Source organism: Myxozyma melibiosi (assembly GCF_037950935.1).
Source record: "Myxozyma melibiosi strain Phaff 52-87 chromosome Unknown BZA70scaffold_2, whole genome shotgun sequence".
Classification (NCBI taxonomy): Eukaryota; Fungi; Ascomycota; class Lipomycetes; order Lipomycetales; family Lipomycetaceae; genus Myxozyma; species Myxozyma melibiosi.
Genome location: NW_027042916.1, coordinates 997,835 through 1,023,264, shown reverse-complemented (window position 1 = coordinate 1,023,264; position 25,430 = coordinate 997,835). Strand labels below are relative to the sequence as shown.

General features: G+C 52.8%; 13 protein-coding genes across 13 annotated transcripts; 9 read left to right on the top strand and 4 right to left on the bottom strand.

The window, feature by feature from the left end:
• Window positions 1-39: 39 nt before the first annotated feature.
• BZA70DRAFT_275279 (uncharacterized protein) lies at window positions 40-2,642 on the top strand. The gene is made up of 4 exons (XM_064912126.1): window positions 40-462; window positions 531-2,078; window positions 2,133-2,236; window positions 2,296-2,642. Exons 1-4 carry the CDS (start codon window positions 261-263, stop codon window positions 2,578-2,580), a joined length of 2,139 nt encoding a protein of 712 aa, XP_064769926.1. The 5' UTR covers window positions 40-260; the 3' UTR covers window positions 2,581-2,642.
• On the bottom strand, window positions 2,622-5,859 carry BZA70DRAFT_275277 (uncharacterized protein). Its single transcript, XM_064912125.1, has 3 exons — window positions 5,175-5,859; window positions 3,635-5,101; window positions 2,622-3,593 (listed from the first exon to the last, which is right to left on the bottom strand). Exons 1-3 carry the CDS (start codon window positions 5,629-5,631, stop codon window positions 2,725-2,727), a joined length of 2,793 nt encoding a protein of 930 aa, XP_064769925.1. The 5' UTR covers window positions 5,632-5,859; the 3' UTR covers window positions 2,622-2,724.
• Window positions 5,860-5,965: 106 nt separating this feature from the next.
• On the top strand, window positions 5,966-6,788 carry BZA70DRAFT_294262 (ribosomal L27 protein-domain-containing protein; the record flags this gene model as incomplete). Its single annotated transcript, XM_064914436.1, has 3 exons — window positions 5,966-6,212; window positions 6,296-6,363; window positions 6,426-6,788. The coding sequence occupies 3 exons, from the start codon at window positions 5,966-5,968 to the stop codon at window positions 6,786-6,788; spliced, it is 678 nt and encodes a 225-aa protein (XP_064769924.1).
• Window positions 6,789-6,794: 6 nt separating this feature from the next.
• BZA70DRAFT_117376 (Gtr1/RagA G protein conserved region-domain-containing protein) lies at window positions 6,795-8,544 on the bottom strand. Its single transcript, XM_064909474.1, has 4 exons — window positions 8,223-8,544; window positions 8,111-8,157; window positions 7,945-8,052; window positions 6,795-7,880 (listed from the first exon to the last, which is right to left on the bottom strand). The coding sequence occupies exons 1-4, from the start codon at window positions 8,256-8,258 to the stop codon at window positions 7,046-7,048; spliced, it is 1,026 nt and encodes a 341-aa protein (XP_064769923.1). The 5' UTR covers window positions 8,259-8,544; the 3' UTR covers window positions 6,795-7,045.
• On the top strand, window positions 8,482-10,914 carry BZA70DRAFT_275273 (uncharacterized protein). Its single transcript, XM_064912124.1, has 2 exons — window positions 8,482-9,460; window positions 9,520-10,914. Exons 1-2 carry the CDS (start codon window positions 8,915-8,917, stop codon window positions 10,699-10,701), a joined length of 1,728 nt encoding a protein of 575 aa, XP_064769922.1. The 5' UTR covers window positions 8,482-8,914; the 3' UTR covers window positions 10,702-10,914.
• Window positions 10,915-11,217: 303 nt separating this feature from the next.
• BZA70DRAFT_236000 (kinase-like domain-containing protein) lies at window positions 11,218-13,511 on the top strand (the record flags this gene model as incomplete). Its single annotated transcript, XM_064910362.1, has 5 exons — window positions 11,218-11,574; window positions 11,629-11,765; window positions 11,913-12,343; window positions 12,406-13,192; window positions 13,367-13,511. The coding sequence occupies 5 exons, from the start codon at window positions 11,218-11,220 to the stop codon at window positions 13,509-13,511; spliced, it is 1,857 nt and encodes a 618-aa protein (XP_064769921.1).
• A 790-nt stretch (window positions 13,512-14,301) lies between these two features.
• On the top strand, window positions 14,302-15,716 carry BZA70DRAFT_117392 (uncharacterized protein). The gene is made up of 2 exons (XM_064909475.1): window positions 14,302-15,266; window positions 15,342-15,716. Exons 1-2 carry the CDS (start codon window positions 14,592-14,594, stop codon window positions 15,501-15,503), a joined length of 837 nt encoding a protein of 278 aa, XP_064769920.1. The 5' UTR covers window positions 14,302-14,591; the 3' UTR covers window positions 15,504-15,716.
• BZA70DRAFT_117393 (uncharacterized protein) lies at window positions 15,717-16,906 on the top strand. The gene is made up of 3 exons (XM_064909476.1): window positions 15,717-15,904; window positions 15,984-16,072; window positions 16,138-16,906. Exons 2-3 carry the CDS (start codon window positions 16,009-16,011, stop codon window positions 16,713-16,715), a joined length of 642 nt encoding a protein of 213 aa, XP_064769919.1. The 5' UTR covers window positions 15,717-15,904; window positions 15,984-16,008; the 3' UTR covers window positions 16,716-16,906.
• BZA70DRAFT_117365 (transcription initiation factor TFIID component TAF4 family-domain-containing protein) lies at window positions 16,907-18,874 on the bottom strand. The gene has a single exon (XM_064909473.1). It carries the CDS (start codon window positions 18,478-18,480, stop codon window positions 17,098-17,100), a length of 1,383 nt encoding a protein of 460 aa, XP_064769918.1. The 5' UTR covers window positions 18,481-18,874; the 3' UTR covers window positions 16,907-17,097.
• A 309-nt stretch (window positions 18,875-19,183) lies between these two features.
• On the bottom strand, window positions 19,184-20,345 carry BZA70DRAFT_275267 (protoplast secreted protein 2 precursor). Its single transcript, XM_064912123.1, has 2 exons — window positions 20,251-20,345; window positions 19,184-20,188 (listed from the first exon to the last, which is right to left on the bottom strand). Exons 1-2 carry the CDS (start codon window positions 20,266-20,268, stop codon window positions 19,601-19,603), a joined length of 606 nt encoding a protein of 201 aa, XP_064769917.1. The 5' UTR covers window positions 20,269-20,345; the 3' UTR covers window positions 19,184-19,600.
• An 11-nt stretch (window positions 20,346-20,356) lies between these two features.
• On the top strand, window positions 20,357-21,310 carry BZA70DRAFT_288331 (protoplast secreted protein 2 precursor; the record flags this gene model as incomplete). The annotated part of the gene is made up of 2 exons (XM_064914026.1): window positions 20,357-20,380; window positions 20,762-21,310. 2 exons carry the CDS (start codon window positions 20,357-20,359, stop codon window positions 21,308-21,310), a joined length of 573 nt encoding a protein of 190 aa, XP_064769916.1.
• Window positions 21,311-21,814: 504 nt separating this feature from the next.
• BZA70DRAFT_266281 (uncharacterized protein) lies at window positions 21,815-23,505 on the top strand (the record flags this gene model as incomplete). Its single annotated transcript, XM_064911016.1, has 2 exons — window positions 21,815-22,097; window positions 22,157-23,505. 2 exons carry the CDS (start codon window positions 21,815-21,817, stop codon window positions 23,503-23,505), a joined length of 1,632 nt encoding a protein of 543 aa, XP_064769915.1.
• Window positions 23,506-23,780: 275 nt separating this feature from the next.
• On the top strand, window positions 23,781-25,241 carry BZA70DRAFT_275263 (60S ribosomal protein L6). Its single transcript, XM_064912122.1, has 3 exons — window positions 23,781-23,927; window positions 24,216-24,299; window positions 24,460-25,241. The coding sequence occupies exons 1-3, from the start codon at window positions 23,898-23,900 to the stop codon at window positions 24,937-24,939; spliced, it is 594 nt and encodes a 197-aa protein (XP_064769914.1). The 5' UTR covers window positions 23,781-23,897; the 3' UTR covers window positions 24,940-25,241.
• The last annotated feature ends 189 nt before the right edge of the window (window positions 25,242-25,430 follow it).

Sequence of the window (25,430 nt, the reverse complement as noted above, 5' to 3'; positions counted from 1 at the left end):
TTAGGTTACGCGTAAACAAAAAGATAAACATAAGAGGTGTTAAGAGATTCTTGAGTTGAGAAGCTGGAGAGCAGGTTTTGATTGTGTTGGCTGAAATCTGGCTATTGCTTTACTTGAAGGATATTATTGCAGATTGTGAATTATTGGAATTGGAGGTTCAGAGCGTGAACATTCTTTTGTCTTGAGCTCCAACGCGATCCAACAACAACACAACGACACAACAACACCACACACACCACACACACCACACACCTCAACAGATGACCACACTCTCGCGCACGGAGGACCTGCAGCACGACTCAAGAACAAGCAACATGTTTGTTGTGCCCTCGATCCTGGACTCGACGATGTCGACTGAATACCGGTGGGCTACGGATTCGGTCGCGGGGGGAAACGATCGGTTGCAGAGACTTGCGTCGCCGTTTTTTGATCATGGGGAACTCAGTCGGTTGACTGAAGAGGGTGTGTATTATCATTTTCTTTTTTTTTATGCTTCTTTTTTGAGCTGGGTGGCTAACAGCTTGCAACAGACTCGGCGGTTCAGAACGACGAAACAAGTCGCGTCAAACATCTAGCAGAGCTCCTCGACGAATTCAACCAGACGCATCCGACAGCTCCCAACAAACCCGCCGCCGCGACCGTGGTGCAGGATCCAAATTCTGGCTCTGACCTGACTACAAGCACCGGCTTCACATCTACCGCGGAATCATCTCTTCCCGTGCGGCCGGAGATGCAGACCGCGGGATCGCCGGGTGCTAAAGGTCCAACTTCAAAAGTGAATGAGGCTGCTATGACGCGCGAGGAAGCTGAATTCAGTCGGTCTTCAGTTGCGTCGTCGCCGGCGTCGTTTGATAGTCGATCATACGGCGACTCTGATTACAACACCGAGACAATCAGGTTGAACAATCCTGCAAACCCAGATCGAACATCAAAGACCCAGTCTAAAAGTCAAGAACAAGCACGCAAACCATCGGAAGTCATCACGGATCCCGCGGCGAACTTCACGCCCATGCGATCGAAGTCCGCCGGCGCGGCGGAGAACCAATCTCCTTCGTCGCGGCCTCATCAAACGCTGGCCAATGGCGATACCACGTTCCTGCTAAAGCAGTTACGGCAGCTAACAGTCGAGTGCGAGAACCGTGATAATTTAATTTCAGAGATGCAGACGAAAGAAAAGGAGTTTGAGCGGAAAGAGCGGCAGTGGGAAACGCAGCAGCGGGAGTTTAAGAAGCAGCAGCAGGACCTGCTGCGTCAGCAGGAGATGCAGTTCCAGCGCATGCTCGCGCAGATCGAGAGTCGGAGTCGGGCGCAGACTGCCGCTGCCGATGCCGAGACTAAAGACTTAACTGCGGATTTGCCGCTTGCGCAGTCGTCGGGCGTGAAAGACCGGGTGACGCTCGAAAGCGTTGCGGACAGCGACTTGGAGTCGGTTGCGGAGGAGGTCAGTTTCGGGTACGCATTCGATCAGTCGCGGACTGGGATTTACGAGCCGTTTGAGCGGGATCGCGCTGCTGCTGCTGCTGCCGTGCCGCCGCCTGTCGCTGTAGAGGACACGGTGGTTGTTCATCCGATTCCGAAACGGCCTGCGCAGGTGCAGAAGCCTCAGCCGGTGAAGCCAGGGCCGAGTTCTTCGCCAGCAGCTGCTCGTACTGAGGAAGAACTTCGCCTGCTCGAGTCGCTGAGTGCGTCGCTGCGTCATTCGCTCTCACTCGAGCAGAACCTGGAGGACGCGAGGTCTGAGATCGGACGGCTGCAGGGGCTGGTTGAAAATCTGTTGAAGCAGAAGCAGAATGCTGATTTACAGGCGCGCGTAAGTCCCTTGCTACAACCTGTGTCGTCCACGCCGCCGTTTGATAAAGAGCACGTTACATTCCACAAGATCTCACCGTCGATATCACCCGTGAAAGCGGCGGTTCCGCCGCCTTCGTTTTCCGGGAACAACGCGACGAACGGGGATAGTTCGGCGCCGCCGCTGAGTGAGAAGACTGGAGAGTTGGAGAAGTTGGTTGCAGAGTATGGAAGGGAGATTGCGAAGCTGAAAGGACGGGCGTCTGTTATGGGGCCCGCGGATATGCCTGGTAAGTAGTTCCATGAGTCGTTTTTGAAAGAAGAGAGAACTGACGATGGAGTAGATGCGCGGTCGTATACGGCGTTTAAAAGCGATAAGCTGTATTACAGACTACAGATGGACAAAGTAGATGAGCTCGGTGTTTCTGAGCTCGGGAATATTGTAAAGGTACGTTCGCCTGATTATTATAGCAAGTCTCTCCAACACTGGTATCTAACAAACAACAGAACATCCTCCTCCAACTAAACATCCCCTTTTCCGAGCTACAGACTTGCATAATGTCCCTCCCCGTCCACTTTGAGAACGAGGACCGGTACATGCATTTCGCAAACGACGTCCACCGCGCGCTCTACTACGGCTCGCAGATCGACCCCGACGGCACGCTGCCGCTGGGCGAAGGGTCGTTGCATGAGATGGAATGTCTTGGCGAGATGCTGGCGCGGATCGAGAAACTTGCGAGGGCGGCGGAGAGGAGGGAGAAGAAGCGGAGGGCGGCGGCGGGGCGGCAGTAGGTGTGGGTTTTGTTTTTTCGACTTGAGTTTTATGAATTAATGCATGAGTTGTTGTAGTTTTATTCTCTCATAGAAAAGCTCTCTTTAGATAAACGCCTCTTAAAATCCTAACCTCTTCCACGTCTATATCAAAGACATGCAAAATTACTGTATGTTGTTTTGTTTCTTAAACTCATCCCACGCATGATTCAACGAAACAAACACCGCCTGCGCAATCATCTTCCGCTCCGTCGTCGCGCTCGCAGGCACTTTATCCGGATGCGTCTTCGCAACCGCCTTCATGTAATTTATCTTCACCTTCTTCGGCAGCACCAGATCCGCCATACTGACCTTCACCCACCCGGCCTCGCTCCACAGGATCGAGTCCAGCGATCCCAGCAGCGCCCGCAGATTCTCCTCCTTGCCGTGTTTCCATGCCGCGATCTTGGCCTCGACGCCATCCAGCAGCGCGAATTTCTCCGCGTCCTCCGCCTCGAGCTTGCGGTTCTCTTCCTTCATCTTCTTCAGCGCCGCCTGCGCCGCCGCGCTGTCTTCGATCGTCGTCGGCTTCGGTCGTGGACGCTGTGCTTGAGGCTTGGGCGTGCTGCTGCCTGACGAAGGCGCGCTGCTTTTCGGAGTCGGGTTGATCACCGCGTCGCATCGTCTCCTGCCGTCCATCGCGACCGCGCCGCCTTTGCCAGACTGCACAAGTTCTTCCCACGCCTCCTTCGCCTCCTTGAACTTCTCGAGCTGCTCCAGCGCTTCCGCTTTGCGCTGGACTAGCTTCGCCCAGATATCAACCAGTTTCTTGCCCGGCTCGTATTCCTCATCGATTCCTTTCCCGGGCCCGATGATTGCAAGTCCGTCGTCAGCGTCCGTCAGCGCGGGCTTGGTGTTTCCCAGCTTAAGCAGCGACGCCGCGCGGTTAGAAAGAAGAACGGCGCGGAGCAGGTGCTGCTCGGGAGTCACTTCGAGCGCTTTGGTGTAGAGCTCGTTCGCGAGCGTAAAGTCGCCGCGCTTGAAGGCTTCGGTTCCTTCGGTTCGCGAAAGTGTTAGATCGTCGAGTTGGATCGACGAGATTGGGATCTGTGGTCTGGCGGGGGTTTAGGGCGGGGTTTGGGTGGCGCTGGTGCGGGTGCTTGCTTTCGTTGTGGTGGTGGTGGGGCTGCTGTTGAGGTGGAGGAGGAGGAGGAGCGAGTAGTTGCAGGCGGAGGACGAGCGCGTCGCCGGTTGGATGGAGCGTACTGCTCCATATCCTCAAACTGATTCTGTCGTGGTCTAGCAGGCATTGCAGGCGCATCATCCTCAAACCTGCTCGTTTGTGAACGAGCCGACGAACTGCTATGTGTAGCACTCGGTCTCGGTCTCGGAGGCTGCGGCGGCGGCGGCCCTTGCTGTTCAAGAAGTTGCGCTTCCAACGTCGACGCAAGCTGTCCCCCGCGCCGCGTCCGATTATCCGGCGTCGGCTCCTCGAACGAGATCTCGGTCGCGTCGTCGTCAAACTTGTACCGTTGCTGCTGCTGCTGCCGCTGCATCCATCGCGGACTCGACTCGTCGGCGAAACTACCCCCCGTCGCGGCGCCGGTGCCGTTTGTGTGCTGCTGGTATTCCTCGACTGCTTTCGCGACCGTCTCCTTGCCTTGTTTCCAGAGAACCTCGGCGCGGCTTCGCAGTTGCGCGGAGAAGACGGAGGCTAGTTTGCCGAGATCCTGTGTCGAGTTCTGTGACGCGCTCGAAGGTCGCGATCTTCTGCTGCCGTTCGAAGATAATGTGCCGTCGCTATATACAGAAGGCATGGACTCCCATTCGTCGTCTTCATCGTCGTTGGTGTGAGTCCTCCTAACTCGTTCTGACGGATGTGGCGCGAGAACGTCGTCAAGCTCTCCATCGTCAAATCTGCCAGGCCGCGTCCTCCTCGCTCGATCTGACGGATGTGGCGCGAGAACATCGTCATGCTCGACGTCGTCGAATCGGCTAGGTCGATGGCGCGGCGGAGGTCTCGCAGACTGTCGCTGCGGCCGAGGGTCTTCGCTCTCAGGCTCGCCACCTGCCCGTCGTTGCTGGTGAAGCCTCTTTGCCTTCTCGTGCGCTTCGCGGATCAATATATCAACTGCCTGAGGCACGTTATTCCCCGTATCAGTCTGAGCGAGCGCCTTGCGCGCAGCCGACGCGGCAAAGCCCATGTCTACAAGTTCGGCGACGTAAGAATCATTTGCTTCCGAAGCCGCGGGCGGCGTGGAATTCGCAGACGAGCGATCGTCTGCTGGCGCGGGCGAATCTGTGAATCGAGAAGGTGGTGGCGACGGGCGCGCGCTCGATGCAGATGTGGGGCGTGCTGAATGCGAGGAGGTAGGGAATGAGTCGGAGGATGAAGAGGAGGTCCGTGTCGATGGAGTCGATCTGGGAGGAGCAGCAGCTGCTGAGGGTTGTCGACGCGCGGGAGGCGCAGGTTTCGAGGCTTCGACCGGTCTTGCGAGCGCGCCCAGGATGTCGTCTTCGTCGTCTAATAAAGGTGCAGCTGAAGTGCTTGTAGCTGACGGACCTAGACGTTGATGTGAAATGTTAGAGCATTGTACGCTACCATGCTCGATATAGACGTCGTAGTTGGCACTTACGTGTCGTATTGCTTGCCTGGCCATTGCCTGCACCCGCGCTTTCCAGTAAATCAAAACTCAGTCCACTAGCCCAATCCGTATCACCCGCAGCCGTCGTAGTCGTACTCGACGACGCCGACGACGTCCCAAAAGCTGCCAACTGCGGCGCCTTCACGCGTTCGTTGAGCGGTCGATTTGCCGCATCGCGACGCTTCGACGACGAGAACGAGACCAAGGACGCAAACGAATCAGATCCCGCAGCGGGTTTACTCTTGCTCTTCTGCGCACCATCCGCGCTGCTTGGTCGGAGAGCGGAGTAAGTAGCGGCGGAGACAGAGGCCGCCGAGGTTGGTCGGGTGGGCGCAAGAGATATCGGTGCAGTCGACGCCGGCACAGCAATTGGCGGTTTCCGCTGCTGCTGCTGCTGCTGTTGGGCAGCCGGGCTCTCGGTAAAAGAAAGATCTAGCAAGTCTTCCATCTCACCTGGTCTACGGTGCTCTGTGGTGCTTCTTCTCTCTTCTTTCAGCTCTCGTGCCCGGAGTGGTCGCAACAATGATGTGAACAGCGACAGATGTGCCTTTTGGCTGTTTTGCCTGCGCCCGCTGCCCGGGTCCAGCACTGAAATCTTGAGCCGCAGCCACGAGACCCGCGTTGATGACCACAGCCAGGAAAGAGAGAAGCGAGAGCAACTTCGATGCGACGGTTATGCCGCGAGTTTTTCCTCCCAGACCACAGTTTTCGACAGACTCGAGTGGAATCGAATACTTTTTCGAGACAGCGAAAGGAACTAAACCACAGCGAGAAAGAGCGAGATGTCACTATTGCGAAGTTTTGCTGGGCGGATAGGCAGCGGTGCTGTTTCCCTAACGCAGAAAACCGCTTCGTCGATAGCAATCGGAGGGTCTTCTCTGTTCCGGCCCCGGCAGCAGCTGCAGCAGCAGACCGCCTCCTCGGGTCTGCAGCTGCAGTTTGTCCGTTACGCGACGAAGAAGGCTGCTTCGTCGAGGACGAATGATTATAACTCGAAGGGAAAGCGATTGGGTTTGAAGGCTGCTGAAGGTATGTGGGACGAGCTGTTGTTTTTCTCTCCGGGCGCTACGTGAGATTTGGAGACGGCTGACAGGATTTTATTTGACTTGTAGGTTCCTATGTCCGTGTTGGTCAGATCATATACAGACAGCGTGGCACGAAATGGTTTCCCGGCGAAAACGTGAGTACCGCACTAATTGATATATCTCTGTGGGGTGCAACTAACATGCCTTTCCTCTCCAGACAATTATCGGTAGAGACCACACCATCATCGCCAAAGAACCCGGCTTCGTCCGCTACTACCGTGACCCCTTCCACCCTTCGCGGCGCTTCGCCGGCGTCGCCCTCGCCCCTCACTTGATGCTGCCCTCTCCGCACTGGCAACCACGACTGCGCAGGTTCGGACGCACGCCAATCACCGATCCTGAGCTGGCCGAGCACGAAAAGCAGAGACTGTCGCGTAAGGAGTACTTTGGATGGATCGAGAAGACGAAGCAGTATGAAGCGCGGAAAGCGAAGCGCGAGGCAAAGAGTGCTGAGCAGGCTTCTGCTCCTGAGAGTGCGGGTGCGAGTGAGAGTGCGAGTGCGCCAGATGCGACTGCTTAGATCAGAGGCGGGATTGAAGATGGAAACATGTATATATAAACCGTTTATGTCTGCGCTGGAGTTGTATAATACGAGTAGTCGTAACCATGATTGATTGCTATACGAGGTTTATTTTGGAAATTAGAAATTCAGAAACTGGAATGCAATGCAAATTGGAACTCCATAAAGTGTCACAAACCCCCGACTAAGTTACAACATCAAACCATCAAAATTATATCTTTATATAAATCTGAAAAAACAGTCAAGAAGAGTCATCGCTACTCCAAGCTCAGGTTCTCGATCTTCTCAAACATTTTCCTCGCAATCTTGATATTCGCAAGAATGATATTATTCTCCGCCTCGCCCGAGAACGGATCCTGGTCTGCCAACAAGTTCACAGCGCTGCTGCCATCTACCGCGTCATCTCCATTAGTACCATCGTCCGGCACAGCTCGGTTGGCCATGACGACCATTATCATTGTGCTGGCGGTCATGGAGTCAATGTAAGCGGAGCAATCACTTCCTCTGAGGGAGAGCGACTGGAACTGCGAGCGCAGCTTGTTGCAGCTTTGCTTGAATTGTTTGATGATGTTGCTGATTTTCTCGAATCGGGTCGAGTCGGATTTGAAGCCGGGTGATCGGTTTCCAGTGACATGGGAGATTACCAGGAACGACGTCTTCTCAAACAAGATAACCTCGTCGACTTCAGAGATGTCGGCGAACGACTGTAGATGTTTTTGGAATATCCCGACGTTGGGAATCAGAGAGCATACGATGTTCGACCACGCTTTGTACAGCGACTCGTCCCAGATCGTGGTCGCGAACCCCTGGACTTTGAACGAGAACATGGCCGAGGTATCCTCGAGACTGTGCATGAGTGCTTTGTACACGTCCTGTCGCTTCTCGACCACAACAAGATCCATCTTGTGCACGAGAGCAAAGATCCTGGCGCCCGGGGAGAACTCGTAAAGGTTTCGAAGGCAGAGTACAAAGGTCTCAATGTCTTTTCGGAGTTCTTTGGATTCAACGTCAAAGACAAAGATTAGCGCCTCCACCATTTGGAAGATATTATCTCGCTGCGAGGAAAAGTAGTTGTCCATATATGCATCTTGTCTATCACACACTTTTGTTAGACCGAGATATTATAGACGATAGCAAAAGTCGATTGCTTTCATACCCTCCACAATCCCACAGGTTTAGCGTTAGATTTCCGAGAAATCGCAGGTTCTGATGCTCGACATCGATGGTGGCTCCTAATCGGCGAGTGTCGAATGCAGAGTAGTTGCTGATTACAAAGTCAGAGTTGCAAGAATGAGGAAAGACTTGTTAAATTCGCAACATACCTGAAGATGATGCTTCGCATTGAAGACTTTCCTGATCCACTCCGTCCCTAAAGCAGCAGTCAGATAAACGTCCAGAAGCACATGCGATGAAGGCGAAAGGATAAAGCAATACCATCAGAAGGAGCTTCCGTCGAGCAGTTGCGGCCATTGTAGGAATTAGTTGTTAATATGTAGTAGACTGTGGTTGTGGATTCTGAGCGGCAGTTGATGTGCTGCAGCGCGATGAGGTGAGCGGAGAGGACTCTGCGCGATACTCTGAACTAAACTGTGCTGGCTTCGAAAAACAGCTGCTCTTAACTGTCTTGTCCCTGCTAGATTCTGGCTGTCGTCTAGAAGCACAAACAGTAAAGCAGATCCTATCCTTCTTCTCCAAATCTCAAACTTATATCGTCATCGCTGCTGCCGATGCATCGACTTCTTCGCTAATATCGTACAGATACAAAACCCTCGTTGCCTGTGCGCACACCCAAATTTACCGACTGGGTCCGAGTGCGGCCAGGGCTCAGCGCTGCTTATCGGGGGGAAGTCTGCTATCGCAACGTGTTCCTGGCAGCAACGGGCGTTTTGAAACCTGCGCTTCTTTGATAATTGACGAGATCTGGGGTAAAGGTATTTCAGGCATGTGCAGATTGTAGTTTAGCTCAATCGGTTGCCTCGTGTGTTCAGTGAACGCAGAGATCTTTCTGATCGCGTGGATTGAATCTTAATCTCGACAATATAAAGCAACGATATCTTCGCTCGGAGTTATAGTCGTGGCATGGAAACAATAGCCCGGTCAGCTATCTCTGGGTATTTAGTGCTATCATGGAGAGCCTCTCTATTACGGGAGTTTTGCAATCCAATGAGACTCAATCTGCGGTGAACGGTGCTGCTCCTGAAGAGTCACCGCTGCCGCAAAGTCAATTGACTGATGAGCCTACAAGCTTGGAGCGCGAAGACTACTGGAACGTAGTCTATGATCCAGACATACAGCCGGATCAGTATGCGGGCGAGTCCACCGACTATGATATCGATATATACTGGGTCGACCGGCCGGCGGTTCTGCTTAATCGGAACAAGCGCCTGAAGCGGATCCGCCGTCGTCTGTTTGCAGACTACGAGCGCGAGCTGGAATTGCGTTCGTCAGAGATTGGCCCGAATGAAAAGTTCCCAAAGTTTCTGGCAGACGAAAAGTGGGGGCTGATCAGGTCTTATATTCCGGCGCGCGATGGATCGTCGTACATCACTGAGCTGCCGACTGAGGTTCTCGAGACTGTTTTCCACAAGATGTTTTATCTGCTTGTTTTTGATCATTATCGGAAGCCTGGAATGGCAAAGGTTGCGTGTGTCAATCGTGCGTTCAATAGTCTGGTAAGTCTAGATTTGGAGCGAGAGAGTGACAAGGACAGATGCTGACATTAGTTTGTCAGTTGCAACCTATACTGTTCAAGTCGATTGCGATAGACAATGTCGAGCTTTTGAAGGAACTGGCCTCTCTTATAGCAGCTTGCCCTCACATTGGACCGCTGATCAAAGTGCTAAAACTGAAGTTCAGTTCGGCGTCCGAAAACGAGGCTCGAGAGATCTCGCTTCTGCTGAGCAGGATCGTGCAAGAGTCTCCTAATCTCAAGACGATCTCGGTGATGATGTCCAGCGGTCGTGAAGGACATGATCTGGTGATTCCTTGCTTGAATCGCGAGCTGCTGGGTGGGTACACGTGCAACGTCGTCAACCTGAACTTCATCTTTGCAAACTATACGATGCCGTTCACCAAGTTTGCTCAAGGGTTTCAAAATCTTAAAGTGCTGCAGATCGGGCACGTTGATATGTCGCGGCTGGCGGTCAACAAAAATGACTTGCGGATCAGGCTGTCTAGCGTGGAGTACCTGCAACTGACGTCGCCTACATTGGGGCAGTCTGCGGTGCAGCTTCTGGCTGCTGCACTCCCGCGGATAAAATCTGTAGATGCGACAGCCGTGTCGGGCGGAATCGTTGACTTGTTGTGTGCTATCGCGGACAGAACCGATACGCTGGAGAACGTCAAGCTCACGCGGTGTGCGGGTCAGGGGATGAAAAACAGCTTTACGGATAAGCTGTGGATGACACTGAGATCGGTCGAAATGACTGGCTGCAGTATGCTGTCGGCAAGGATTCTCCCCACGTATGAGGGGTGCAAGATCCATTGCTTGCCGAAACTAAAAAAGCTACGAATTACTGCGGACATCAAACTGCCGATGAGCAATGAGCGCTTCGACGAGCTGATCGAGGCAGTCAACCGGCTGCCTGGTGTCGTTGGACAGCAGACCGCTCCGCTTGAACCTACAGGTGCCACGGCCGGCTCACGACGTACAGGTACAGCAGCGCCGGGAGTGGATATTGCGATTGTCTGGGACAATTGCGCGTTTGGCGACTCGTTCGGGTCCGCGGTCTCGATGTCTCTTGCGCAGAGGTACGTGACGCTGCCGAATTACATGCACTACACGATACTAGAGACAGTAGGGCCGGTGGACGAGCCGCGCACAGTGAAACGGATGGATGTGCAGACTGCGGAGAAGTTCTGTTTGGATCTCGGGATTCGGTTCAGACAGGCGACAGCGGCTGTGCTGGTCTGAAAGGGGAGGAGAAGGAGGACTGCTTGCATTTAGAGTAGAATTACGTTTACAGACCCTGGGAGTTTTGATACAGTTGGGAGTTGCCCCTGCCTCCACACCAGGGATGCATTGCAGAGAAAGCAGCATCAGCAGGCATACCACTGGATATGTACACATAGAAATACTAGCTGATTATTCTCACTACAACTACAATACACGTACACGGCGAAACAGTCTCATCGGACAATGACAACAAGGGCCCGAGGGATATAAGTTCAAATTCACTCAAAAATAAAAATAAAAGCACAATCACGTGACCAACCACGAGGGCTGCAAATCCAGGCTGCCGCGCATCCTGCAAACCGCTGGTCTTCCTCAGATTTCATTGTTTGCTGCTGTTGTTCTGCTTATCGCCTCGCCTTTTCCTGCGCCTCCAGACCACTCGCTCGCTCGTCCTCCGCCTGGAGACTGTTCTCCTTCCGTCCTCTCCTTTTTTCTTTCTTTCTTATCTTCTTCCACTGCTTCTGGTGCAGGCCGATGGCGTATCTACAAGCCCAATCGACCCCGCCTCCAGCTGCGGCCGTGCCGGCGTCGCACTTTCCCCAGCGACTCCGCAATCTTTTTCGGTTCTCGCTCAACGCGGGCCAGCACGACACCGCCGTGCCTTCTGCCGCAACCCCGCCGTCGTCTCCGCCGTCGACGCAGACCTCTGAAAAGCCAGACCTGCTGCCTCCTCCGCCGAAGAATCGCTTCGCGCGTTTGCGTTCGCCATCCAACCCGAACCCTCGCGCTGTCTCCTCGACGCCGAATTCATTGCCGTCCTCTGCCCACCAGACGCCTCCTGCTGCTCCTTCGCCTCCTCAGACTCCTGCCGTAGCCCTGGGAGCCCAGCCAGTTGCGTCGCCACCTCCTGCCCCGGGCGTCGCCTCCCCTATGCAGCGGCCGCAGAAGTCGTACTTGCCCGGACAAGTTGTGAAACGGCTGCGTCGGGTCGCCTCTGCTCCCAACGGCCTGCAGAAGCTCGAAGAGCAGCAGCAGAGCTCGTTCCCGCAAGATGCCACTCCGAAAGAGTCGGACGAGCCGCCGTCGTCATCGGGCCTCCAGGACCCGGACGGCAACATATCACAGCCTGTTCCCATCAGTGCCACTGCTGCGGCTGCCGCCGCCGCGGCCGCTGGTAACGGAGCTGGTGCTCCTAAACCAGCTGGCTTATTCGATCTTTCGTCTCCGAGCCAGACTCCTGGTCCTCTGACCGCCCCCTACCCGCACCAGTCGTCGCCCGCACGGACAGACTACTTTGGTGACAAGATGGTGCCGCCAAGTATGCCCACGTCGTTCCGCAGGACATACTCTTCCAACTCAATTAAGGTTGGCAGCGTCGAGGTTGGACCCCAGAGCTTTGACAAGATTAAACTGCTGGGGAAGGGTGATGTAGGAAAAGTGTATTTGGTTCGAGAGAAGAAAAGCGGAAGGCTGTATGCCATGAAGGTGTTGTCGAAACGAGAGATGATCAAGCGCAACAAGATCAAGCGCGCGCTTGCCGAGCAGGAGATTCTCGCTACTGCAAATCACCCGTTCATTGTCACTTTGTACCATTCGTTCCAGTCGGATGAGTATCTATATCTGTGCATGGAATATTGCATGGGAGGCGAGTTTTTTAGAGGTATTTTGCGATTCTGGTAGACGTTGTGAGAAATATAGAATGCTGACATTTTCTTTCCACAGCCCTGCAAACTCGCGCCGGGAAATGCATTGCTGAAGATGACGCCCGTTTCTACGCGGCCGAGGTCACAGCTGCTCTTGAGTATCTCCATCTGATGGGCTTCATCTACCGTGACTTGAAGCCAGAGAATATTCTGCTCCATCAATCAGGGCATATCATGCTCTCGGACTTTGATCTTTCGAAACAGTCGGATTCGGGTGGAGCGCCGACTATAGTAGGAAGCCACACCGGCCGAGGAAATGGCCAGCACAATATGCCTGCTATCGACACGAAGGCCTGTATCGCCGATTTCCGGACAAACTCGTTTGTCGGGACGGAAGAGTACATTGCTCCAGAAGTTATAAAGGGTAACGGACATACCTCTGCGGTTGACTGGTGGACGTTGGGTATCTTGGTGTACGAGATGCTGTACGGAACGACGCCGTTCAAGGGCAAGAACCGGAACGCGACGTTTGCGAATATTCTCAAGCATGACGTGCAGTTTCCTACCTACCAGCCATCAGCGTCGTCGTCCGGTGGCCAGTCCCAGCCGATTTCCAATGTGTGCAAGTCCCTGATCCGCAAGCTGCTGAGCAAAGACGAGAACCAGAGATTGGGATCGCGCGCCGGCGCATCGGATGTCAAGGCGCATCCGTTTTTCAAAAACACTCAATGGGCGCTGTTGAGAAACAGCACGCCGCCGATGATCCCCACACCGGGTGAGGGCGTGGAGGCTGTGAATTTCCGCGCGCTGAAGGACAGCCAGAGCATGGACATTGGCAAGAAGCAAAACGGGACGACGCCGAACGGGTCCGCTGCATCTTCAGCAAGTGGTCTGCGTACCAACGGCTACTCTTCAATGAAAAACAAGTCAAACGCGGATGTCAACGCCACGTCATCGCTAGGTCCGCACAGCGGCAGTGCAAAGTCCTCGACCGCGGCGGTGAACACCGCAAACACGAGCACGAGCAACAACGGCGGAAGCAACAAGGGCTCGCTCGACGAGCTTTACGATCCGTTCCAGGAGTTTAACTCAATCACCCTGCATCATGACGATGAGTACGGATACATGGACGCATCCTACGGCTCTCAATCCTCGTCACCTGTACCATTCAAATCATCAAACTAGTCCTCTTCATCAAAGAAAAAAATCAACCCTGCCATGTTTTGGCTTTTATTTTGTTTACGATCCGAAAGTTTTTCCCTTTTGTTACTGATCTAACGGTGTTGTCGAGTTTGGTTTTGGTTCCTGCTTCCCGCGTTTTTGTCGTTATCGTTCTCGATTATCAAGTTTTATTTTTTTGTTTGTTTGAGCTCATGTCTGTTTCCTACCATTTGATATAGTTGCATCACAGTCCGGTTTGTAGCCAGTCTTGTTCAGTTTTTTTTTTTTTGTTTTTGTTTACCCTTTTCACGTCTATGTCATATTTCTTGGTTTACCAACGCACCGATTCACGAAGCCGGCAAATCTGCCGTCAGCACTTCTATTGCTTTTTTTTATATCGATCGTCTCTTGACGATTTTATCTTCCATTATCTTTTTCTTTGCATAACAGCAGTTTTATACGCGGACTTGAGTAAAATTGATAGGCCGTTGAAGGCCGCCAGGTTTCAAGTTTTACACTGTTAAAAAATACGTTTCTATTATTCATTTCCATTTTGTCAGTTTTTTACACGCACGAGATGATGAAGAGTGGTGTTGCTTTTTTTTGTTGGAAGCATGTGGAGCATTGGTGAACTGATTCTGGCTGCTTATATATAAACTTTGAAATACAAGCTTGCTTCTCGAATTGGTAATTATTATGGAATTAGTAAAGGTTCCTGGTTATTTGGAATCATGAAGGTGAAGAGTAGATTATGATCTATAACAGCGCAGTAAATTGGTGGTAGGATGGTTGGGTTTAGGAATATTGAATAATTGAAAGACCGAGCATTTGTAATAGCGGGATATCAGGACGGTATCGTTTGTTTTTTGTAATAATATGTCACTGAATAGATAATTGAAGAATCAGTTTCAAGCTCAGCATAGATGATAGTAACATTGTCAGTCGATATCTGATTGACAATAATTGACTGATTTTTCCAATAAATTCTACTTCCACAGCCAACGACCAGAACTAACCTAAACCACAGATGGTGGGGTTTAAATCCCAAACGCATCATCACCATTCTCGCTCACCGCCGTGGCCTCGCCACATCCGATTCGCGACATGCAGGACCTATGTGAAAAAGCCAAAAAATACGGGCTATCGCCCAAAGAATGGGAAACAATGAGTTACGAGATGGATTGTTTTAAAGTGGTGTATGGATACACGGAACCGGACGGCAGTGGTGTTCGAGACTTCGCCACGGATGCCATGCGGCAATGGGAAAGGGGCCGATATACGATGTTTAGACAAGTCCTTGGCGTTCTGGCGGAGACATATGGTGTTTGTGCCGTCACTAGCGAATTCATGGCGCGCTTGAAGCTTGACAGGGTTATGGCGTATGAGATTACATGGGTCATCAAGGAAGTCAGGGCGCGAACATACGAGCGGTTCCTATTCAGCGAGCTGTATAAGTTGATCACACCCGAGTTCATGGAAGACAAGATCAACGGGTCAGCGCTGGAGTCGTCATTTGTGTGTGCGACGATCGAGGCGAAGCGGGCGGGTCAATTGAATGCGGATCTAAAGGAAGAGAAATGGGCTACTTTGAGGCCGTATTTCCCACCAGATGATGTCTCTGCGAGTCCGATTGCAAAGATGCCGCCTGAGGTGCTGCAGAGGATACTCGAATACGCGTGTATCAAGAATCCATATTTATTCCTAGATAGTTTCGAGGAACATGTGTACAAGCGCAGTGCGAGCACGATTGGATGCGTGTGTTGGGACTTCAATTCTCTGGTGAGATTTTCGCACGGATTTGCTTTTGAGATGAAGGCGCGGACCAGATAGCTAACATCTTCTACTACAGGTCAGACCTTACCTCTTCAGCAACGTGTCGGGCGGTTACGATCGACTTTTAAGATACAGACAATTACTACGCGTAACGCCCGAACTTGGCCCGCTTCTAAAATGCCTGACGCTGGAGCTAGAAGACAGCAGCTACGCAAACAAGGATGCTTTCGGCGACTTGATTGATCAGATCCTGGACGCCTGTCCGAACCTGGAGACGCTTGTCGTGAAAGTAGACGTGGCAAACCCGCATGCAGCTTTGGAAGCGAATCTTGAGTCTTGTCCTGCAGATTGCACGCGGAGGCACGACGACGACGGCGTCGAGGATGAGCACTTTTTTTGGATGATTTTTATGAGGTATACTGGTGGTCCTAGACGCCATAGTGGTGAGCCTGGTAGTCCTCATGCACCCCGGATGAGGCCTGTCAAATCTGCCCGCACAAGGAAGCTAAAGAGGATGATCATTGGCGCTCCGGACGACTTTATATTACCAGGACTTTTGGATTTTATCAGCGCTTTTCACTCGTTGGAGAGTCTTTCGATTTACAAAGGTGATTTCAGATTCAACCGTGCGGGGTCCTGGGAAGGTAAGCATCATGACCTGCGGCAACGGCTGAAACTCAGACATCTTAAACATCTAAATCTGCAACAATGCTATGTGGATAGTAAGTCGTCTAAGCAGTTGATTGGGATGATGCCGAATCTGGAAAGTCTGCGGTTAGGAAAAATGACGATGGACCGCGGAGATAAAGCAGGTATGAATGTATCCCTTCGAGAAAGTGTGGTGAATGCGTCGTTGCTAATGCTTTTGTGTAACTAGGAGTCGAGGCAGCTCTCAAAGTGTACATGGGTGCGAATCATCAGTATAAGAGCGTGACACTCGACGACTGCCCCAATCTACCAGAGAGACTGCCAATTGTCGGGGCCAAATTCTGGCAGGCATTTGACGAGATCAAGATCCTAAGGACGTTCGCATTCAACACCTCATTATTACCGACCGGCCCGGGGTTCCAATTGACAAGCCTGCCGCGACTTCGGAAACTGGTGCTCTCTGGATCGCTGTATACATTCAATCGATGGTTTACTTCTTTAGGTACCTACAGCACGCCGGATATCTTCTTCCAATGCCTGCGCGAGCTTACTCACTGTCTGGCTCCACACCTCCTCGGATACGGCAACGGTCTGGTCCCTGAAGCACCCGACAGCGACCCCGTGCAGGTTCCGGAGGTGGAAATCCTTTATCTGGTCGAGAAGAAGCCGCCTAAGCTTTTACTAAGACAAAGTTTCCATTCACCGGGGGAGGTGGAGCCGATGGTGACGACGAACGCGAGTAAGACTGGGTATCTGTTTATTGACGAGAGTCTGGCGCTGGCGAAAGATATTGCCGTGAAATATTGAGTTTGTGCTTTAGAGGATGGACGAGCTATAGATTGGAGTTGCTGTGTTGTTTTTGGTATATTGTTAGTTGCATTGAGCATTTCTGTTGGTCGGACGATGTATAGTAAAATACAGTCTTCTGATCTACCAAATAATCCTCACACGACCGCCATATATCCACTCTTCTACTGTAACTCCAAGCCCGATTCTGGCTATCATTCGACGAAATCCAGATCCTCCACTCGTTCGCTCTAACCGACTTGCTATTACCGACCGGGCCGCTATTCAAGTTGAGAAACCTGTCGCGGCTAAAGAAACTGGTGCTTTCCGGGCATATCGCCTTCACAGTTCAAGCAAGATAAATTAGTGTATTATCAAAAGTATACGATATAAGAAGAAAAATTCAATCTCGAAGACGCGTCCAGCCCTTTGCAATCGTCTTCTCAACACCAACCCTCTCGTTCTCAAGCACGCTCAATAAATCTCTAACCACAACGCCCGGCTCCTCTCTAGCTTCACGCACCCTGATTCCGTGACTCGACCCACTCGACTCCTTCCTCGTCGATCCACCAGGTGTCGAAGCCGCGGGCGAAGCAGACCCTCCTCCGCCGCCGGTCATCCACGAGTATTTTTTCCTGCCACCGGAGACCATCAGCGCTGCGGTGGCGTTGGTCTGCCGATGCATGACTTCTTCGGTCGCATGGCTTGCGCCGTCGCCTGCTTTTGTGCCGCCGGAACCGCTTGCGTCGGAGGACGACCCGCCGAAGCCGTTGCCGGTGCGGATCTCGAGCTGTGCTTTTTCTGTCTGGTATTTGTCCTCCTTCTCCTTCTCCTTGATCGCCACATGCCGCAGCGCCTTTGCGACATCTGAGGCGTTCGACGTGCTGCTGTTTCGCACGCCCGACTCGCGTCGATACCGCGCAGTGATGACCGCCGCCGTCAGGATATCGCTGAGCCATTCCCGGCACGCCAGCGAAATCAGCACGAGCGCGTCGTTATCTTTTGTTTCGCCGCTGGCGACCTGTGCGGCGAGTTGGGGCGGCAAAGGCGGTATTCGGATATCGGATCCCAGCGCGGACTCGGCGACCATATTTCGCACGACGCGCATGTCGAGAAAGGGAGCGAGGCGGTGGGTTTGGAGCGGGTCGGGTGGGTACAAGTCTGAGAGATCTTCGCCGAGGTACATGCTTGGATCGGAAAGGGTGCGGTTGCCCAGAGGCTGGTGCGGTTGTTGCTGTGATAGGATGGGCAGGGATGATGACAGGAGTTGTTCTTCGGCGCGCAGATCCACGCCGGCAGATAAGAGCGCGTCTGAGAAATCGCCGGGGTCCTCTTTACCGGTATTTGTGCCTCCCGCAGCAGGAGTAGCGGCAGGAGCGGGAGTCGAGGGCAGAGGTGAGCCAGCCGGAGCAGGCGAGTTGAGACTGGGCGGATGCATCATTGGCGATCCCGCCGCGGGACTCGTGCTCCTGCTCAGCGTCCTGTTGAGCTGTGGGTAAACTCCAGCCGAGCTCAGGTTCGGCGTGAACGGCATCGGCGAGCTGACGCCGCCGGCGAGAGGTTGAGGAGACGGTTGTGACGAGGCCGGTGCGATCGGGGAGCTAATCGAGCTGCTGAGCGCGGGCGGCGGCATTGAGTACGAGGTCGCGATTTTGGGCCGCTTGAGCGCCATTCCGTTATTCGCGGTCTCTGGTACCGGTGGCGAGGCTCTCTTTATGCCGGTGCTGGCCGCCGCAGCGGGGGGATTCTGGCCGGGGGTCTGTAGCGGAGACGACTGATCGCTCATCCTTGTTTTTCTTTTGCTTCTTGAGTCTTTGTTGTATGCGCAGTCACTTCCAAACAGACGAAAAACCTCTAGGAATGCGTAGTCGCTATTATATACTGAAGAAATATCTAGTTATTCGCTCCATTAGCAGAGAGAGCCCATGATGAAGGCCGTGGACGTTGAATGCTGTCGTGGGTCACGCAAACCGATCCTGGTGGTCGCGGTCGAACGAGCAGCGGCGCGCCAGCCTCAATAAGGTTTAGAACAGCTTCTAAGCGATTATGTAATGTAACTAGTATCTGCTGTTGGATGTATCTCGGCTGGGTGCAGATATGGAGTACTTAGAGTGATATGTATAGAATATTGATCAATTGAAACATATATACATATTATGGTTTTATTCTGTTCAATGGAGAAAGGATGCTGATGGTTGATTGAGTTGATGCACTGAGCGCATGAGGATAGTCTGCTGTGCTCTGTAAGTCAATGGCTCAACTCACAGACAAATAACAGATTATCTGTCTCAAAGAGCAACTATCCGAGAAATAGTTCTGTTTGAAGAAATTGCTGTTGACACAGGCTAATATCCAGCATACAAGGCAGCACTGCCGAGATAGGAAAGAGCAACACCTAACCCGATGATGAATCAGCAACCGAGCAGACAAAGCGAACTAATCCAGCACTGGAGCAGATTCTACACAATTCGAGGCAATTACAAGGAAAGTACAGAAATTCAGAATATATTGTCGACTCTAACGTACAGTCCTCATTCTTATTTGAAAAGATTAGAAATTATGATAAAATAAAGCTTTTATCTATCAGATCTGATCTTAGATCTAATGCAAAGTAATAATAGTGCCAACCAAAGCCAAAAAACGCGCGCAATCAAGACTAACAAAAACCAAACCTAGACAAACACCCTTTAAGCAACGACGCAGCTCTTGATTCCGCACAGACCGCTATCCTCGTCGCGAGCGGCGGTGGTAGCAGCAGGGGCGGCAGCAGGGGCGGCGGTCTTTGCGGCAGGGGTAGTCGAGGCAGGCTCAGACGTGGCGGCAGGAGTTTCGGTAGCGGGAGCTGAGGCCTCGGCGGCGGCAACACCCTCTACAGCACTCTCACCGGCATCCTTACTGCCATGTAGTCAAAACGCCTTGGCGACGGTCTTGTAGAAAGCCTCGCCCTGCTTGGTAGCGACGGACTTCTCAAGCTCGGAGGGCTGGCGGGAGCCATCGCCAGCGGCGAGGGAACCGGCACCCCAGGCGGAGCCACCGTGGACCTCGGAGAGGTTGGTGAGCTCAGCAAAGACGGTAGCGTAGCCCAAGGGGACGTAGACCATTCCGTGGTGGAAGTAGGTGGACATGGCGTTGAGGAAGGTGGTCTCCTGGCCACCACCGAGGGAGGCAGTGGAGGTGAACTGGGTGACGTACTTTCCGCTGAGAGCACCCTTGGCCCAGAGGCCGCCGGTAGCGTCCCAGAAGGCCTTCCACTGGGCGGGGAAGCTTCCGAAACGGGTGGGGACACCGAAGATGAAGGCGTCGTACTCCTCGAGGGTCTCGGGGGAGGCGATGGGGTAGTCGGGCTTGGCGGGAGCGTACATCTTGCCGAGGATCTCCTCGGAGAGGGTCTCGGGGACCTGGTAGATGGTGGCCTCACCGCCGGCGGCGACGATGCCGGCCTTCTCGGCCTCGGCCATCGTGGCGATGTGGCCGTACATGGAGTAGATGATGATCTGGGGGTGTTAGCGGTGTGATTGAGTCAATTGCCAGTTGAACGAGAGGAGTAGACACTTACAGCAACCTTGGGAGCCATTGTTAACGATTGAATGCAGAGATGTCTGATGGAGAGAAACAAGGCCGGAGAGGGCGAGGTTAAATAGGGCGAGGAGCGGACCCGAATAATGGAAGCCGAGCGAATGTGGTTTGTAAGTCTTACTTAAGCTGCATAATACACTCTTTAGTCATCTCCGTCCGGATTAGGAAGGACAATTACAAACCGGGCGCTGTGGTGCGGCTGGGACTTTAGTGATCACTTAGCAATAATTACGCGTGCCGGGATGACGTCAGGGAGATTCCCTGCTCCTCTGCTCTTGTCACTGTTATTCCTATTTACTAAACCATTACTAAATACTAAATAATCAGTAAAATGTCAATCAATTGCTGTATAAATACCGCTCATCGCCCTCTTTAACCCTTCTTGATCATCCATCCTCCTCATCCCTTCTTCTCTTCCTCATCAATACTGTATCTCCAATGGCCCCCGCGTCGCAATCATCATCTACTCCCTCTACGGCCACGTCGCCCAGCTCGCTGAAGCCGTCAAGGCCGGCATCGAGGAGGCAGGCGGCCAGGCTACCATCTACCAAGTCCCCGAGACCCTCTCCGACGAGATCCTCACCAAGATGCACGCCCCCTCCAAGCCGGACTACCCAATCGCTACCAACGACACCCTCACCTCCCACGACGCCTTCCTCTTCGGCATCCCCACCCGCTACGGCGCCTTCCCGGCCCAGTGGAAGACCTTCTGGGACGCTACCGGCGGTCTCTGGGCCAAGGGCGCCCTTGTCGGCAAGAGCGCGGGTCTCTTCATCTCCACCGGCACCCCGCAAGGTGGCCAGGAGACCACCGTGCTCACCTCGCTCTCCACCCTCGTCCATCACGGCATCACCTACGTTCCCGCAGGCTACCGCGCGTTTGCCCAGATGTCCAACATGACCGAGCTCCACGGCGGATCGCCCTGGGGAAGCGGCACTTATGCCGGTCCTGACGGGTCTAGATCTGTCACAGATTTGGAGAAGGAGATTGCCTCGATCCAGGGCCGCGAGTTCTACAAGTTTGTCGCGCAGATCTACTAGTTGACTCTCCTCTTGTTCTATTCATGCTCAGCCATGTTGCTCGACGATGACTCAATATACTACATACAAACCATCTCTGATCCACACAGTATAAGCAGAACAGTAGAACCAGTAATCACGTGAAGAGAACACAAGCCCCGGTTGGCCGGTGCACGCAATCTTTACTGCTCGTGCGGCGGCAAAAGATTGGGCGTCCGATAACCGTCATCCTCGACCGCTGCCTTGTTTCTGTTTCTTTGTTCACAACAACGACCACTTCTCATCCTCGGACTCGCGTTACTCATGGCTGGTCCTGTAGGTCGATGGTCGGGCCGTGCCTTTGTGCGCGGCTCTTCGGAGACTTCCTCCATGCTGCTCTTGACAATCTGCGTCGCCGGTCTGCAGTTCACATGGATATGTGCCCCCTCCTACTCCCTCTTCTATCTGTTACTCTTGCAATCGTACTGACCCCCAATCTACGGCGTGGAACAGACATACGTAAACGTCTATCTCCTTTCTCTTGGAATGTCAAAGTCCCTGCTCTCCTTCGTCTGGGTCGCAGGTCCCCTCTCCGGCCTCATAATGCAGCCCGTCGTGGGCGTATGGTCGGATAACTGCACCTCCAGGTTTGGACGACGACGCCCGTTCATGGTCATCGGCTCGATTCTCGTCGGTGCGTCGCTGATGCTTATGGCCTGGACTCGCGAGTTTGTCGAACTCTTCATCTCCACCGATCCGCTCGCCGCAAACGTCACCATCGTCGTTGCCGTGTTTTCGGTCTTTGCCGCTGACTTTAGCGTGAATGCTGGTGCGTACTCGATCTGACTAATATACTCACGACAAATACTGACAAACCACTACACACAGTCCAAGCTTGCTGTCGCGCAATCATCGTCGACTCCTTGCCAAAGTCAAAGCAAGAGCTGGCCAACGCCTGGGCAGGACGTATGGTCGCCGTCGGCCATCTCATTGGCTTCTACGCCGGTTTCCTCGACCTTCGAAACTACATCACCTTCCTTGGCGATACCCAGCTCAAGATTCTCTGCGCAATTTCCTCTCTTGCGCTTCTGTTCTGCGTCGGCGTGACCTCGTGGGCGGTCGAGGAGCGCGTACTCACGGCCTCGGACGAAATCACGAGCAAGAACAGTGTCTACAATATCCTGAGCTCGCTGCTGCGAACCGGATTCCATCTTCCTAAGCGGATCCGCCAAATCTTCACAGTCCAGCTGTTTGCCTGGTACGGCTGGTTCACGTTTTTGTTTTACTCGTCCACTTGGGTCGGTGAGATCTACGTCCGCTACGACGCAGGCGACCTGTCTGATTCTCGCGATTTAGTAGGCGACATTGGCCGCGTAGGCTCGTTAGCCTTGACGATCTACTCTATCGTGACAGTCGTGTGCTCTCTCATTCTCCCCTTGTTTGTCGTCCCGCCAAACTCAAACAGACATACGCTAAAGTCCACTTACGAAGGTCTTCCTGAACCGCTCGCCGAGTTTATGCATTTCATCTCGCCTTATAGACCGACGCTAGTGACGGCGTGGATCTGCGGACACCTCGTGTACGCGCTGGCGATGTTTGCTTCGATCTTTGTCCGATCGGTCAAAGCGGCCACGTTCATCATCGGACTCTGCGGATTCTCATGGGCACTAGCTTCATGGGCTCCGTACGCTTTACTTGCGGAAGAGATCCGCAAGCTCACAGGCGCAAGCGCTACGAATTCTGATGGCTACGAGAGTCTGTCGCCTGCGGCTACTGAGGACGAAGGCAGATCGATGGATGTCGAGCGGGATGCCGCAGATAACGCCGTGTCTGCCAGACGCGGGCGACAGGCGCTGCCGCTTGAGCACTTGGATGAAACAGCACCAGTGGCAGTTGCGTCCACCTCAGAGGCCTCTACTTCGGCTGCGGTTGGCGACCCATCTGTTCTAGCTGATCAGATCGAAGAAGCCGACAGCGAGACAGACGAGGAAGACGAATCGTCCGAGCAGGCCGGCATCTACCTTGGCCTGCACAACGTGTCGATTACGATCCCGCAGTTCATCTCTACCTTTGTGTCGTTTATCGTCTTTTCGATCCTGGACCCGGGCAAGTCAGATGAGCTTACGGGTGGTAACGAGGCGCCGAAGGGAGTCAATGCTATTGGAGTGACGCTGCAGCTGGGAGGTATCACCGCGCTCGGCGCTGCGTATATGACGTACAGACTGAAAAAGTCCTGAGTTATGTGATGTTTACTGCCATCTAATGTTTTTGTTTATGTTGTCTTGTTTTGCCATGTGCACCGAGTGATTGTAGATCTGCTTAATACAAGAGCTCGCTTCTCCCAATCTTGATAAGCCCTAACCGCATACGCTGACAATATTAAGGGTACAAGACAAACCCTACATAGTAACCCTACAAAAGCAGTCACAGTCACGCCCAGCCAGACAGGCAGAGGTACCGTAGTTTAGTGTGGCAAAAGAGCGTACCCGAGACGCCGGAGCGCACGTCGACGAACACAGTGAGAGATCGAAAGTCCAGGACAGACAGAGCCCAGCATCATCGAACTCATAGCCAGCAACTCGTGTCCCTTTCCCTTTACCGACAGGACAGAACATATTCTATATCAACAATGAGCGCGGTTACTAAGGAAATTGGCGGTGTAAGTGTTTTGTTATTCTTTTGTTGAAGAAAAGAGATGGGATATCTGGATGAAGGAAGCGTGTGGCAGCGATGAAGATCTCGATAGCAGCAGGACAGCAGGACAGGAGGAGAACACATTCAAGCGCGAGCAGCTGTGAAGATAAGAAAGAGAAAGAAGCAGATGTTTTGAAGAGAAGGAAAGAAGCTGTTTTGTTGGATACTTCTTCGCTGTTATGCCCACGCCATCCAGAATCTTTGGATATACTCCATACACGAAGAAGAAAGACACTAACTCGATATCATACAGGCCAAGAACGGCGGCAAGCGTGTCATACCAGCCAACAAGGCCTCGAAATGGTACCCTGCTGAGGATATCCCCACCCCCAAGAAGGCATGTAGTCCATCTATCTGTGTCGAAACGAGGTCGCTACAGTGGGAGGAAAAGCCTTGATAGTTGGTTGGAGAGTTGAAGAACGATCGAACCACACTTGACAGCTGCTTTATCTCCTTCTGCAGACATTTCCTGATCATACTGCTAACACCAACTACAGGTCCGTAAGGCCGCTCGTCCTACCGTCCTCCGTCCTTCGCTCGTGCCGGGTGCTGTTCTCATCATCCTGGCTGGCCGATTCCGGGGAAAGCGTGTTGTTTTGTTGAAGTCCCTCGAGGACGGAACTCTTCTCGTCACTGGTCCCTTCAAGGTCAACGGTGTTCCTCTGCGGAGAGTCAACGCCCGCTACGTTATCGCCACATCGACTCTTGTCTCTGTTGAGTCTGTCGATGTGTCCAAGTTCACCTCTGCCTACTTTGCCCACGAGAAGAAGGCCAAGAAGGAGGGTGAGGCCGAGTTCTTCGGTGATGAGGAGAAGAAGGAGAAGAAGACTGTTGTCAGCGAGACCCGCATTGCTGACCAGAAGGCTGTTGACTCTGCCTTGTTGGCCGAGATCAAGAAGGTCCCTGCTTTGAAGGCGTACCTTGCCAGCAGCTTCAGCCTGAAGAAGGGTGACAAGCCCCACCTCATGAAGTTCTAAGTGCAGCAAGGACATGGAGCGGTACCGGATGAAATTAAAATAGAAAAGGACTCATTTGGATTATTGTCGACATGCTCTGGCTGAAGGAGGAATGGAATTAGGGAACTTGGCTGGCTGGCTGTAGCCGGTCAAGTAAAATAAAAAAGAAACCCATAGTTGTTCTCATAATCAAAAAAAATTTATAACGAAGGGCTTTTGTTTGCAGGAGTATCATATTAAAAGGGTATCGAATGTTTGTCACATCTAGTTACTTTTTTTTGTACAAATAAATCTTTAATGCAACTTGAAGCTATATGAGAGATACTGTTGTTGTACTGTCATGACTATTACTGGAAGTAGATCTATTTGAGCAGATACTGTTGAATTACTGTGGATCTACTGTAGTCTGTATGTCTTCTGTAGATTGCAGATGCCTTATGTATGCCACAGTGCTATCTCATCACAGACTCTACACTTCCACACACACTCAGCATCATCTTCCAACCACTCTC